Source organism: Pan troglodytes, chromosome 13 (genome assembly GCF_028858775.2).
Source record: "Pan troglodytes isolate AG18354 chromosome 13, NHGRI_mPanTro3-v2.0_pri, whole genome shotgun sequence".
Taxonomy (NCBI): domain Eukaryota; kingdom Metazoa; phylum Chordata; class Mammalia; order Primates; family Hominidae; genus Pan; species Pan troglodytes.
This window is the reverse complement of record NC_072411.2, coordinates 124,558,720-124,573,425: the sequence shown is the minus strand read 5'-3', so window position 1 is coordinate 124,573,425 and position 14,706 is coordinate 124,558,720. Positions and strand designations below refer to the sequence as shown.

The window sequence follows — 14,706 nt, the reverse complement described above, 5'->3', positions numbered from 1 at the left end:
GTAAATTTTACCATGGTTAACCAAATTCTCGCAATTGTTTATGACTCCATCAACAGGATGTGTTATTGACAAAAGCTGTACTGGACCTCTCAAAGAGAGTTCAGTATTATCTAAATGACCATGAGCTAGGGAAGAAATGCCTGTAGTCATTAAATTCTTTGAGAATGCTATCTTACACTAGTTAGGAGCTGTAAGATATTACTGGTTTTGGTTTCACTTTAACCAAATCTGTGACTTTGTGGTTAGCTCCATGGTCCTCAACCAGAGACATTTTTGGTTGTCACAACTGGGGAGAGGTGTTACTGACATCAAGTGCGTAGAGGCCAGAGATGCTGCTAAACATTGAACAGTGCCCAGAACAGCCCCACATCAAAGACTTATCCAGCTCCAAATGTCAATTATGCTGAGCTTGAGAAACCCCAGTGTCATCCTATACTCTGTTCCTCAAGTCTGTCATTCAATGGTGAGAATGCATAATAAAGTGAAGCTTCAAAATCTTAAGAGTTTTGCCCATATGCACACCATATTCAAACATATAGACCTTCAGAACTATTTTTAGTCACTTGGTATGGAGGCCACACTAGCCCTCCTGTTCATGTGCTTCTCTTCTCCCAGATACTCTGTTTTAAATATGTCCTACATCAGCATTACGTCTCTTCTCAGCACACAGCTACTCAAGGCTTAAAGCACAAGAACCCAGTTTAACACTGCATAAATGAGCATTTTCAGGCTTTTCCCAATCATACAACTAAATGAGGGAAAGAGGACAGAAAGCCACTTCCTATAGTTAGGTTAGTGTCACTTTGTAATATTCCAAGGCCAGACTAAGGCCTTCTCAGGATGTCCCCTCAAGCCACCCTCTCTGATCACCACCCCATCACTAAGTGAAATGCTTAAAAAATTGAAAGAATGTTATTACCCCAAGTAATAATTACAAAATTAAAAACTAGGAAATAGAAAATAGTGGGTTTTAATGAGCTTCACTTAAAGCCCTTCAAACTGAAGACACCACATTCACTATTAGCATGGAGTAAAACATTTATTTTCAAATGTCATAGAAACAATATTTATAAGTCCTCTTCTCCACCTCTTGTGTGGTGATTTACTGATTTCTCTCTTTCTTTCCCTCTTTTTCTTCAGCTTGCTTCCCATCCAGTCATCCTTTTTCACAAACATTCCCTGGGGGCATCTTGCTGTCTTCTGCAGAGAATCTGAAAAAAAAGTAGGAACATTCCCAGCTGTGGGAATCCAGAACATTCCAAAGTCATCTTTTCTTTTGTTGAGGGGGAAGGTGGGTTCCCTGCTCGTAGGGTGAGGCCCAACCTGGAGAAATCGGGGGACAGACTTTTTGGTTAGGAGTATCTGAACACCACCCCTCAGTTGGTCCTCAAGCCCACCACTCCTGTCACCTACCCAGTGCTTCTTAAGCCCTATTTCTTGCTACCCGGTCCAGTTGATCTTCTGTTTTCATTAAATCAAGAGGACCTGTCCCATGTTACCCCTGGAGTTTCAGCTCTCTACATGTGTACGTTAAAAGTTTAAGTGGACGAAGCCAGTGAGGGAGCCCAGGAACTCGGTTTAAGCCGCACTTTGACAGTCTGTGAACCTGTTTGACAACTTTCTCCCCTCTCTGCCTCTGTGAACGCCTGTGCACCAACGAAATAGCCACCTAGATCCGCTGTGGTCAGCGTCAGCAAAACAGCAAGACCCAGCTATGAATCTGTTGTCTTCGTCCTCCTTTAAATCTCAGCAATATTTCAGAGAGAGAGAGAGGGAGAAAAAAAATACTGTTCAGCTCAAAAATTTCCTCTAAATGATACAAGGAAAACGCCGCCGTTCCGTTTGTACCCTAGATGTGGGCTGCAGGGCTGCCTGGGCTCTGCTAACAAAAGCACAAAGCGTGAATGGCCTGGTGATGGCTGTTTTTTCGCCCTTGGACGGAGAGATGAGATCACGATTTTCACGAAGAGAAGAAACCGCCGCTGCCAGGCGGTTGAGGCTGCCGTTTCCCCTCCCCGCGCGGGTCCCGCATTACATCACTGGTGAGCTCTGGCTTGGGGGTGGGTGGGTGAAAACGAGGCTTCGCCAGGGACCCAGCCCCCGGGCGAGGAGGATAAACAGAAACACACTGGTGGGGAGGTCGTGTCGAGGAAAAGAAAGAAGGAAAACTCAGGAACCGGTTTCCTGCCACCACCCCGCGTAGGGGGCGGGGGACTGCTGGGGTAAAAGGCAACATCTTTATGAAGCAGCCGCACCCCAAATCTCCTTCCCGCGCGCCTCCAGGCCGCCCTCAACTCCCAATTTCAAGTCCAACAAAAACCGATATCCTAAGCTGCTGGGAAAGCTGCGTTGAGGAGGCCGAGGGGGACTGCAGAGGAGCCCAGGGACGGGGAGGGACCGTGGTTCACGCGCCGGGGGCGGGGGGCGGGGAGGCGGGAGGGGGAGGCGGTCGCTGCTGCGCCCCCGCCTGGCCCAGCCAGCGGTGCCTCCCCCGCCAGGCGACAGCAGTCAGAGGGGGGAGGCAGAAGCGCCTCCTCCCCGCCCGGAGCCCAGGCGGCGGTGCAGGGGGAGGAAGGCACCTCACCTTGCCCCCGATGAGGGGCGGATCATGCCATGGCAGCGCCGGCGAGCGACAGCGGCGGCAGCCAGCAGAGCCCAAGCAGCAGCCCCGGGAGCCGGGAGGGAGCTGGGGTCGCCGCGAAGGGAGCCCCGGACTGCGGAGACGCAGGAGCCCGGGACGCAGCGGAGACGGTCTCCGGCCTCCCTCCGCTTGAGGACTACGAGTGCAAAATCTGCTACAACTACTTCGACGCGGACCGGCGCGCGCCCAAGCTGCTGGCGTGCTTGCACACCTTCTGCCAGGAGTGCCTGAGCCAGCTGCAGCTCCGCGCCGCCGCCGCCGCCGCCGCTGCCGCCGCGCCTGAGCGCCCGCCGCGCCCGCCGCCCTGGCTCTGCCCGCCCGGCGCCATCGCGTGCCCGGTGTGCCGCCACCGCACGCCGCTGCCCGACAGCCGCGTGCACGGCCTGCCCAACAACACCAAGCTAGCCGAGGCCTTCCCGCTGGCTTTGCGCGCAGCGCACGACCCGCTGCCCCAGGACCGCCTCCCGCCGCTGCCCGCGCGCCTGCCAGCGCCCGCTGCTGCCCCGCCGCCCACCCCGGCCCCGCCACCGCCGCCCTCCCCCGCCCCACCGCAGCCGCCGCCGCCGCCGCCGCCTGCCGAGGACGCGGCCCCCGGGCCTCGAGCCCGCCCCGGCCTGCGCGCCCCGGGCGCCTACGACAGCTGCCAGAACTGCAAGCGCGCGGCGCTCACCGCCGGCTGCGTGTGCGTGGTCTTCTCCTTCCTCTCCATGGTGGTGCTGCTCTTCACCGGCCTCATCTTCGTCAACCACTACGGCGGCGGGGGAACCCCCGGAGGCGGGGCGCCCCCTGGCGAGGCACCGGCCACCGGGTCGCCCTCGCCCTCGCCCGTGGGGCCCATCTGCCTGTCGGTGGCCAGCATCCTGGCACTCTTCTCGGTCGTTGTCACCTGGGTCATCTGCTGGCTCAAGTATCGGCCCGAGGGTGCGGCCGCGGGCTCGACGGGGGGCAGCGGCGGCGGCGGCGGCCCGAGGGCAAGGGCTGCGGCGGGCGGCGCGCGGAGGAGCGACACATAGCCGGGCCGCGCCGCGGAACTGGCGCCTGCACCTCCAGCCCCGCGCGGCGGGAGAAGAGGGGGCCTCTGGTTCGGTGCGCTCGAGCTTCTGCACCCTCTCCCTGCTGCCCCCGGGCTCTCCTGAACTCACACCCTCTCCCAACTCGGCCACTGAGGAGCCTCGGTTTTCTGTCCCTCGGGCTTCTGTCGCCCCTCGCCCTTCGCGCTGGGCCAGAGAGGGAAACTGAACAGGAAGGGATGTTGGTCGGGGGGGGGGTCTCTTTTGCCTGGACTGTGCAAAATTGACCTCCGCGTTATGCACCACCCTCGAGCTCGTCAGAATGTGCGGCCATCCCTCCCTAGAGCACAAAGATCTGCAGAGACGAAGCAAGGGGAGGGGGAGCCCCACCGCCCCGCCTGAAAGCTGGTTTTCTGGCCGCCAGGACTTGAGAGTTTCTTTAAAGGTGCAGCTGCGCGCGTGCACACGTGCATCTGTGGCGGCTGTGAATGGACTTGAATTGCCCGGAGGAAGAATGAATGGGATGTAAACGTGAGAGGAAAAGGGTTTCCTGCTTCCTAGCGGTCCTGGAAAGGGAGAGATCCTGAGCGCTGAGAGTGACGGACACTCCCCGCCGGCACAGCGCGGGCGTGCCCTGAGCTGCTGGAAGAACAGGCAGGCAGCAGCTGGGCGCGATGGGGCAGGTGCACGGCGCGCGTGCGCGCTCGGAGCCGACTCAGAGTGGCCGAGGCGGCGGCGCGCCCAGGGCGGTGGGCCCTGTTGCCCATGGCCGGGTGTTGTCTGGAGCAGAGCCCAGAAGTCTCATCTCCTGGAAGCTTGTGGTTGTTTTATTCACGGTGTTACTGCCAGGAAGTCATTTCATCTTCTGTAACTAGACTCAGGGAGCTTAAAGAGCCTGTTCTCCCTTCTCTCAAAAGTGGCTTACGGTTGCCCCCACCTGGAAGATATTGAAAGCTATTCACACAGAATATAAACTGGATTTTCTCCTTCCCTTCGCCTTTTTTTCTTAATTTCATTTAACATATAATTTATTTTTGAATATATAAATCTGGAAATTTTTGTGCATTAAGATTTCCAGAAAATTGTTTGATAAGCAGTGACATTATTCCCATACCTCGAGTCCAAATACATTTCGAAATTAGGAGCAGAAAATAAAAGCCTGTTGGTAATTGATTCAATATTTTATACTGTGAAATAACTAATGACTTTTAATTATCTGATAAAATATAAACTAGTGCCCAAAGTTGAAATCAACTAACTGAAGGTCTTTCTGCCTTTGGCTACAAAGATATATATCGTATACACTTATTAGAAAGTATTATATGATTTTGAATTTAGCTGTTTGATATTGTTGGAATTACTGAAATGTTCACATACAGTCACATGAGATGAAAAAGAATATATATCTATCTGATTTTGTAGCTACAAAGATGAATTGCCAGTATATGTTGCAAGTGGGTTAGATGCCTTTTTTTTTTAAGAAGGAAAACTGTTCCAAATGTATTTTATATGAAAACATTCTTTATTCCATCTTTTGAAATTTGGAATAAGACAAAGTTTTCATGCTTAAAAATCACAGAATCTACTGAAGGTATGCTATTATTCCTCGAGTATTTATGCAAGCTGTCTGCATGATATCCTGACACTATTCTATTAATTGAACTTGAATCGAGCATTTGTATCTATCATAGGAGTGAAGCAATTTATTGGCCATTGATAAGTGGTTTGGCTGCAATGTAGAAACTACAGTATGAAGTGTTTTATGTCTGCATTGTCTTAATAATAAAAACAAGAGGTATTTATAGAAATATCTATTTTCATGACATTAATTTCATGGTAAAATTGCTCCATTATTTGTGTGGCACTTCTCTTCCTTAAATACATGTCCCCATCTAAATCCAAATTTCACATTTTTAAATGGGGCTGAGAGAGAAATAACTCACACATGGAAATGTGCGTTGCTAAGATGGGCATTTAGTGGGATTATTTCTAGGAATAATGACCCTGGAAGGCCCAGTGAGATCTGTTGTATTCTGAAGAGAGAAGCAACTTACATATTTACTACCACAACGTCCACTAAAACTAAACTCTGTTGTCAGACTTTGTTCTTGCCTTCTATGAAATGTTTTTAGGTTTCTATTACTAAAAATCACTTTTCAGAACTTAGTTTTAATTTATTTATACCCCCATGTCTTGTGTTTTACTTCTATATCCATTTTTACCTCTTATTCATTCTTTATTTACCTCCATTACTAAGATTCTGTTTGCTCTAAAAACTGTTGAGTTGCACAAGTGCAGCTACACATGTATATATGTATGTATTAGGTTTATGTTTAAAGATATATTATGTATAAAATATATGCATACTGGTAACAACTTGGCTTTGTGGCTGTAACCATTGTACATGTGTACACACACATGAGTTTTTTATGTGTGCTAAACTGGCAACCTAGAAGTCTGTCTAAGGTTACTTTGGGCACCAGGTTTCTTTTTAGAGTTTATTTGTGCTCCAGAGAAGTATGCCAATAATGTAACCTAAAAGATTCCTCATAACTGAGAGATACATTCTTGAATCACCTCGATGGCAACAAAAGCCACATTTTGCTTCTATTATAGATTGCACGTGTAAATTTCATGTAATTGAAATTTGAGTTAGAATACTTTTAAGTCAAAGAGACACACTTAGCAGATCAGTATCTAAACATGGAGAGAGATTTTCTGTGGCTTACCATGCTTTATTGCTAATTTCTGATTTTGCCATCAGGAACTGAGTGGCAGGATGTGGTCATGGAAAATATCTGTCTGGTTTCTAGTGGTTATCTGGCATTCAGGTCTCTCTCCCCTCTCTCCATTCAGCAGATTGGGTTTAATCATTTATATTTACGTGGAAACACCTATACACCAGCACCTTAGACAAAGCAGGAGTTTAAGAAGTAATTGTTGAAATAGCAAGTAAGTTGTCTGGAGGATTCCTGGTGAAAGTGGTATTTTTTTCCCTTCCCATGGCAACTCTTCATCTCGGAAAAGCTTGATTCAATCCTGGACACCTCTACTACCAGTAGAGTCACTACAAAAAGCCAGGCCTGGTCTGGTCTCTGTACCTGCTTGGAAACTCCTGGTCCCCATGGGCCACATTCTGCCTAGGTTCTAGGGCTACAGGTTAGACTCATCATCATGCTTTCATAGGATCTACATTTCAGGTGAAAGAAACTCATGATGCAGGTGGTGAATTAAACATTCAGTCTCTGAATACAATATGATTTAGTGAACAACAGGCACATCTAGAAAGCACATTGGATTTGGGGTCAGTATCTGCAGGCAGGAGGTGTAAGCCTGAACATTGGTTCTCTCTTTAGTCGGAAAGACCGTTAAAAATCATTTAACCTCCTTTGAGTCTCAGGCTCCCTATCTATAAAATTAGGGGTGGGGAGTATCAGCGCCCCCTACCTCATGGAGTTGGTGTGAAGATTTGTACACATAAGAGGGTAAATTCATGAAAATTCTTTGGAAACTAAAGCCCTATATGGACCTTGCTTTTATTTAGGTCTCCAAGTGTCTAATATTACCTCCCCAGAGAGGTCTGCCCTGGCCACTCTATTCCCAGTGGGTATCTATCCCAGTTTTACTTTCTTAATGAGATTTACTTTGTATAATATGTGTTATACTGTTTGCAGTAGTCTTAGTTATCAGTTGCATTTTTCATCACTCTCCTGCAGAATGTAAAGACATAAACAGGAACTTTGTCTATCTGGTCATCCATTTGATCTGCGAAGCCTTAACCAGTTCTGGGCACATAGTGAGTGGCTGATAAATGTTCTGTTGAGTCTGCTGAAGGGACACTCTGGAATTAATCTTAAGTGACTTGGCTTTCCAGACTCACACTGACCATAACTCCTGAGATCCTGGGAGGCTTAGGTAAATAGTTTCCTTCTCTACTTCATAAGAATTTTTGAAAGGCAAAAAAAAAAAAAATTACTTATGGCAAGCACTTTGAGTTTTGAGAAAAATTAGCACTATAATAGTGGAACTCTTACTGTTTTATATTCAGCGATAGGAACTGCTAGAGAGACTAAAGGACATTTAGCCTCCATTTTTAATCAGTTCTGCATTGTGTGACATTTTAAGGTATCTTTGTGAACATGTCTACACTGTCGCCTCCAAGGCTAGCAGCACCTGCGTAACTGGGAGAAAAGCACATTGCAGTGGAATTTCCAAAATGAGAAAAAGATCTATTAAATTTCTTACTATTTGTTACTCCCTGTTTTCTTAAGTATTCGATCTTTGCCATTTTAATAAATCGTTATTTATAGAATTGCTAATTTTATGATCTTAATAACTAAGCAATTTCCCAGTTATTATGATCTTAATAAGTAATCCCCCAGTTATTCTGTGATTCAACTCGTACCCTCTTTAATCATTTAATTCCTGTTAGCTATATTTGTATTTCACATTTCTGCTATTATACAAAGATGATGAAATTCACTTTATGGACAATGAACTGCATGCTTGCTAAATATGCATTACACTTCTTCCTTTGAAATCATATGTTTTTTATTGTATTTGTTATAGTGCAAGTTTGTTTGAGGAGCAGCTAATATTTACAGTAGTATCTATTTCTGAAATGAATGTTAGAAATGACTGCAGCCAGATCTTAGTTTGAAGTTATGTGAATGAAGAAAGTGTAAGAAATTGAATTTATCCTCTGCTAGAGATCTCTTTTGATTTTCCATATAAGATAAGCTTTGTAATATATATTGGCATTGTTTCATCCAATCAGTTTTGATTCTAAGCCTTCTGTACTCTTAAGCAGACTGAAATATGCCAAAGAAAAACAAGTTTGTTTCTGTGATGAATTCACAATAATTTCTGATTATAAAATATAGTTGGAGAAGTAAGAATATTCAATGCCTAATTTCCAAGAATATTCCTAGGAGCTGAGGAAGAATGTGCACACTTCCTTTTTTTTTTTTTTTTTAAGCTGCCTTTGCATGTAAAATTGGATTATCTTTGGTTTAGAAATACCACATCTCCATGGGGTTGAGTGGGGGATATTGAAGTAGGAAGAGAGTGGAGAAAATATGCAAAAAGTTCCTTTAGCTTTTAATCTTACAAAACATACCACAAAATAAACGGAAGAGAGCATGTTTAATCACTGCAAGAATAGAACAATTTTATTTCAACAACTATGATTTCAAGAACTGTGGTAATATGTGGTCCACTCAGCTATCTCATAGCACATAAACAAGTATTCTCCATCATATATAAATAACACATTTGTGTCACTACTGTATGACTTTAAAAATATTTTGTAGTCAAATTTGAGAGGTAGAGAGCAGGTTGATCTGATGCAAAGTTTGGGGAAGAATTACCTTCCAGTGAGAATTAGACAGTCTTTGCTCGGAAAAAAATTGGAGGGCCAAGTTCCGCAAGGCAAATGATTTGTCCCTAGAAGCTCATTTCCTATTAAATTCACACATAGCAAATTTATCCACTGACGTGAGCTTTATGGAGGTTCTCAACCCTATTAGCACGTTAGAATTACCTGGAGATCCTTAAAAAGAAATTACAGAAGCACCCTTCCTGCCCCCAGAGACATATATTTAATTGGGGCAGCGGAGAAGGAGATGCATCGGTATTTTTTAAAGGCACCCCATGTGAGATTATTGTGCAGCCAAATTTGAAAGCCATTATATTTAACGTATTTACTGAAAGGCGACTGTCTTCCTAATCTCACTTTAATGAACTAAACGCCACCAGGTGCCCTATCTTAGAAACCGATTGGGAGATGCTGAGGCAATGCTTAGATTTTGAGTTTTGGAAGTGGTCTTGGATCACCAAAGGAGGGTTATTTAAACGTTGCTTCTCTCTCTCTCTCTCTCTCTCTGACACACATACACACACACACACACACACACACACACACACACACACTCCTGTTACCTTTGCGTTCTCAGGAAGGTTAAGTAAATACTTGCATCGGCATTTGGCTGCTGGGCTCTTTTCTCACATGGGCGGGATGGCGGTTGCTCCTTCCCCCATCAGGGGGCTTTTCTGTGGGCTTCCCCATCCCCCACAAAATAGGTGCTTTCCAAGTCCCCCGTGTCATCAAAATGCAGTGACAACGAGGGGATTTGAGGACGGATTATGCGGATAATCAGGGAAGTCTCGAGGTTAAATTAACAAAACATCGCCAGTGATAGATGTGGGTGTCATCGCCAGTGACAGCTGAAAGGGGAATCTCAGCTTGTCGGCTGGTCGCTGACAGCTGCCGACGGGCGAGCTGATCTAGCGCAGAGTCCTGTTTTAAAATACTCGCCAGGAGAGCTGTTAAAAAGATCCTTTTTAATAGTAGCCATTCAGCGTGTAAATTAATTCCACGCTCTTGGGTGCAGGTATACTTCGGTTTGCACAGAGGCAGAGCTTCCGGCAGTCGGTGGGAAGCGGGGGATTACTTCCACTTCTCTCCTTGTGGGTGCGCACGCCGGCGGTGGCTCGCAGCTGAGCCCAAGGGGCAGGGCGCGCGGACCGAGGACTGGAGCCCCTGCTTACTCTGCGACCGCGGCCCGGGGCAGCCACTGCCACTGGGACACCGGGGGAGGCTCTCGGGTGGAAGGGCAGAATCCTGCACCCTGGAGCTGGCTGGGTCTTCCTCCTCCCCTGCAGCCTCTCCGACTGCAAAGGACCCAAGGCCGCCCGGGGTGACAGGCGTTGAGCCCCTCTCGGCCGGGCCAACGACGCTTTAGGCTGTCCCGTTCGTCCCACTTGCCAGCTCCATTACGGGTTAGTTTGAGATCGGAAAGGCAGAGGAGGGCTCGGGGACAAATCGAAGGCACAAGGACGCTGTCATGATCCCACTTATCACGCGTGGAGGGAACCAGAGGCCACACTATCTTGCCAACCCCATCACTCGGCATCCCGGCTGAGTTTGGTTTGCCTTTGTGCGAACCTGGTATTCAGCCTCACCCGTGACGTCCCGGATTTCAGGGGCTGGGGAGTAGGTTATTTACAATCGGATGACGTTTTTAATATTCCAAGATGCCCACGGGCCGCTCCCAGAGCCCGCCCGAAAGCTCCGCGTTCGCATTTATTTGTAACAATAGCAGAGGTGCCCAAAAAAGTAAATTAAGAATAAAACAAACGCCGGGTGCGGTGTCTGCGCCCTGCGGGGAGTCGCCTTCGTTTAGTCCCAGGTTTCTCCGGCGCTTTCGGCCCCCAGCAGGGGTTCGAGAATCTCAGCCCCAAACGACTCCGGAAAACCTGCTCCCCGTCGAAAGTCTCCTATTTCCTCCTCGGCTTCCAAAGACGCAAAGAGCATCTTGACACACCCTCTCATTGTCCGAGGGCGGGGCAGCGTGACCTGGACACGAAAGTTGGAGGGGGGACTTGGAAACACCTTAGGAGTCTTGAGGTGCGTTAGTAAATTTCTTCCCAGGGGCCGAGCCTGCGTCCTCACGCCCAGGGGCCCAAGACCCGGCCTCTGCAGCAACACAGTCCTTATCCCAGACCTTCTACGAAGTCTGCACAATCAGACTTGGCGGTCGGGAAGAAGGCGAGGTTCTCTGCGGGGCTTGCAGCGGAGTAGGAATGACTCAGAACGCCCGCAAAGACGCCGCATTCCAAATGCAGAGCAGATCGGCTGTAACAGGAAGGCGAGAAGCTTAGAATTCTTACTTTATATCTTCATCTTCCGCCTGCCATTGTCCCGACGGACTTAGAGGCGGAGGATTGAGGCTGAAGTGTCTCAAGTTGTTTCCTCATGGCAATATAGGCTAATAAATGTTCCCCGGGAAGAAAAAAAAAGTTGTTTAAAATAAGCAAACACTTTAGGCAGGGCACAGTGGCTCACATCTGTAATCCCAACACTTTAGGAGGCCGAGGCCGGAGGATTACTTGAGGCCAGGAGTTCCAGACCAGCCTAGGTAACACAGCGAGATCCCCGTCTCTAACAAAAAATACAAAAATTAGCCGGACATGGTGTCACACCCCTGTAGTCCCAGCTACCTGGAAGGCTGAGGCGGGAGGATCGTTTGAGCCCAGGAGTTCGAGGCTGCAGTGAGCTATGATCCGGCCACTGCACTCCAGCGTGGGTGACAGAGCAAGACCCTGTCTCAATCAATCAATCAATCAAATAAGGAAGCACTTTAAAGTGGGATTATTTGATGTATTTTAAAAGGGAAATGAGGTGAAGTAAATTTCTAAATTATTTCCAATCGAGATAAGTTAGTGTGGTGTCTCCTGAAGGTATTAAAGGTAACTTTTGTTGACATTTACTTACTGCCACAACAAGGCAAACAATGAAAGATGAAGTATTTAGGTAGCTTCCAGACCTCGTGCTTTCCGGGGCTGATCAAAGTAGTAGAAAACTAGTACTTTCTAACGGACCAGGACTGGTAACATAACCTTGTCCTGATTTAAACCCTAACACAGCGGCTTCTTAGCTGTATGTCCTTGGGCCAGTTAATTAACCTATCTCTACCTCCTTTTCTCATTTTAACTAGATATAACCTAATTGATTTGAGCAGTAAGTAGATGAATCTTTGTAACATAGTGAGAACAATACCATTACATACTAAGCACTCAATAAACACATACTTTTATGATTCACCATTATCAAGTACTATCGTCACCACATGTGGATTTCCTTAGTTCTCCTGAGATACCTTATTCAGCTTATTTGGATGGGGACCCCCCGCAGCAGGACCAAGAAACAGCAGGCCCTCCAAGCTCTCGTGTTGCCAGCCCCAAGACACCAAAATGTCCTCCGAGAAATCTCATGAAGAGTGTCGTCCCCAAGACAGAGACTGAGACAGGTGAAAGGTGAGATGGCTTAGCAGTTTGTAATGCTAAGCAGGGCATAGTGGCATCCTCTTCCCTGATTCTCCCATCCTGGCACTTTGGTGACTTCTACTTTAAAAGGGTTTATTCCAAGTATTTGATATATTTACCTTCACCTTTTCTCCTATTTTTCTGCACTTTTGCAAGGTTTGAGCAGGCAAAGTGCAAACTCGATTTATTTTAAAACCTTGGGAGCAAAACAAATAGGTTTTTTCTTAAGTCAGTACAAAGTAAGGGTATATGTAATTTGTCTAGCCCATGATAGGATCATAAATATTGCATTTTCCTTTCTAATATCTTTTTCCCCTATTATGGAAGAGTGAATTGGGGATGCAGATCAGTTCTCCCAGTGCAACTGTGTCCTTCCAATTGACAATGATCATTGTTGCCTAGTGTAATATACCACCTGGATTCCATGTAGAACATCAGTTAGGATTCATTTTATCAGAAATATCTTAGTAATTATATTCTGATATTTGATGCCTCCCTCTATTTCTCTCTCTCTTCCTCCATCGTTCTTTTCAATTTGGAGCAATCTTCTCTTTTTTCCAGGAGTTTTTCCTTTTTTCTGTCTCTAAGATTATCCATTCCTAGGACTTTCCTGCTTTTTGAGCTTGGAAAGCTTCTCTGAATTTTCCTGCCACCCTGCTTTTGAATGTCCCGTGGTCTGGCTCCTGCCTTCCTGAGTCATCCTCCTCCAGTGAAACCCACACAGTTTGCTCTTCTGAAAGTCAAACTGCTTCACCAAGCAGAAGAGTGGAGCAAAGCCCCTATCATGTGACCTTGTACTGAGGGACCAGAGATTGTCTTCTATTACAGGCACGGTTCTCATGTCCCCATTATGACAGAGGTACCTGGTCTTTCTGAGAACCTCTTTGGATTCCTTTGGAGATACGAAGATTAGGTTTGGAGATGCCATGAAGATTCCCTTTCAACATGGGCCTTCTCACCTCTTCCACCGGTGAAGGTTTCTGTTTACTTCCTTGATGAGCAGCTCTAAGTTATTTATTCGTAGGTTTTACTTTATCAGTGGTTCTTGTGATAAGTAAGTACCGCTCTCTTTGACTGTGAAGCACTTCTGCATATTGATCTGAGAAACCTGTAGTGTAGTCAGGTGCGCACGGTGGCCCATTCTTATAATCACAGTGGCTTTGGGAGTCCAAGGTGGGAGAATGGCTTGAGACCAAGAGTTCAAGACCAGTTTTGAGACTCCATCTCAAGAAGTAAAGCGGGGGGGGGGGGGGGGGGGGAAGAGAGAGAGAGAGAGACAAGAGAGAGAGGAAGAAGAAGTAGTAGAATAAGAACAAGAAAACAAAAGAAAGAAGGAAAGAAAGAAAGAAAGAAGAAAGAAAGAAAAAAGAAAGAAAATCCATTGTCTTTTTTCAAGCCTCTACTTTTTTCAAGCCTCTACTGCAGGGCAACACACTGTTGCCTCCACTTCATCTGTTGCATTCCTTGGTCCCAGACTTCTTAGACTTTCAAAGATGTGTTCAAAGACTTTGTAATAACTTATGAAACCTTGTGAAAATATTTTCTCCTGAATTCTTCCTGCTGGTTTATTTTCCATTTATCTCACAGAAATACCAGCCAAGGAATGATGACTAGTTCTTTAGGGCCTTGGGCTCCTCTGGATTATCTGGAAAGAGGAGTCTTCCACACCCCTCCCACTGCCAAAGTGGTAGTAGCTCCTCCAAATCACCCAGGAGGAAAACACAGACTTGCCGCCACAATGTGGAGCAGGGCACTCCTAGCTTTCCCAACATCTCCCCTGCCTTGGAGGGAGTTTCCTCTCGTATGGGAAATGGGAGTGACAGGTCCTGTAGAGTGGGGATCTGGACACCAAGAAGGCGCGCTGTCATTTTCTGTCAAATAAAAATGCACTTTTCAGCCGATGGGGGCTAGATGAAGAGGCCCAGGTCCATCCTGGATTTTTGAGCCACGATCACTGGAAGGGAGGAGGCTCATACGTCTGTCATGTCAACAGTGACAGCTACCCTACCCCTGGAGGTGGTGAGAGGAACAGAGCTCAAGGGAGCCTCAGCCGGTCCATCAGAAGGTTCAGTCCCCCGTCACCCCTCCCATAGCCATTTTGAAATATCTTCCCAAAGAAGACAATGGGAAATATCTAGAGAGATGCTGGGCCCGCAGAGGAGGCAAGCACTACCTCTTTTGGAGGGAAGCATATCTGCAGATTTGGCTGCCCAGGCCCTGCCAGGAGTT

The 14,706-nt window shown here is 47.0% G+C and overlaps 1 protein-coding gene across 1 annotated transcript; it reads left to right on the top strand.

Moving 5' to 3' along the window:
* Nucleotides 1–1,290: 1,290 nt before the first annotated feature.
* On the top strand, nucleotides 1,291–5,459 carry RNF228 (ring finger protein 228). The gene has a single exon (XM_054679418.1). It carries the CDS (start codon nucleotides 2,614–2,616, stop codon nucleotides 3,652–3,654), a length of 1,041 nt encoding a protein of 346 aa, XP_054535393.1. The 5' UTR covers nucleotides 1,291–2,613; the 3' UTR covers nucleotides 3,655–5,459.
* The last annotated feature ends 9,247 nt before the right edge of the window (nucleotides 5,460–14,706 follow it).

Bases quoted from the DNA above. Each gene is read 5' to 3' on its own strand.
- RNF228 (XM_054679418.1), top strand. From the start codon at position 2,614: ATGGCAGCGCCGGCGAGCGACAGCGGCGGCAGCCAGCAGAGCCCAAGC.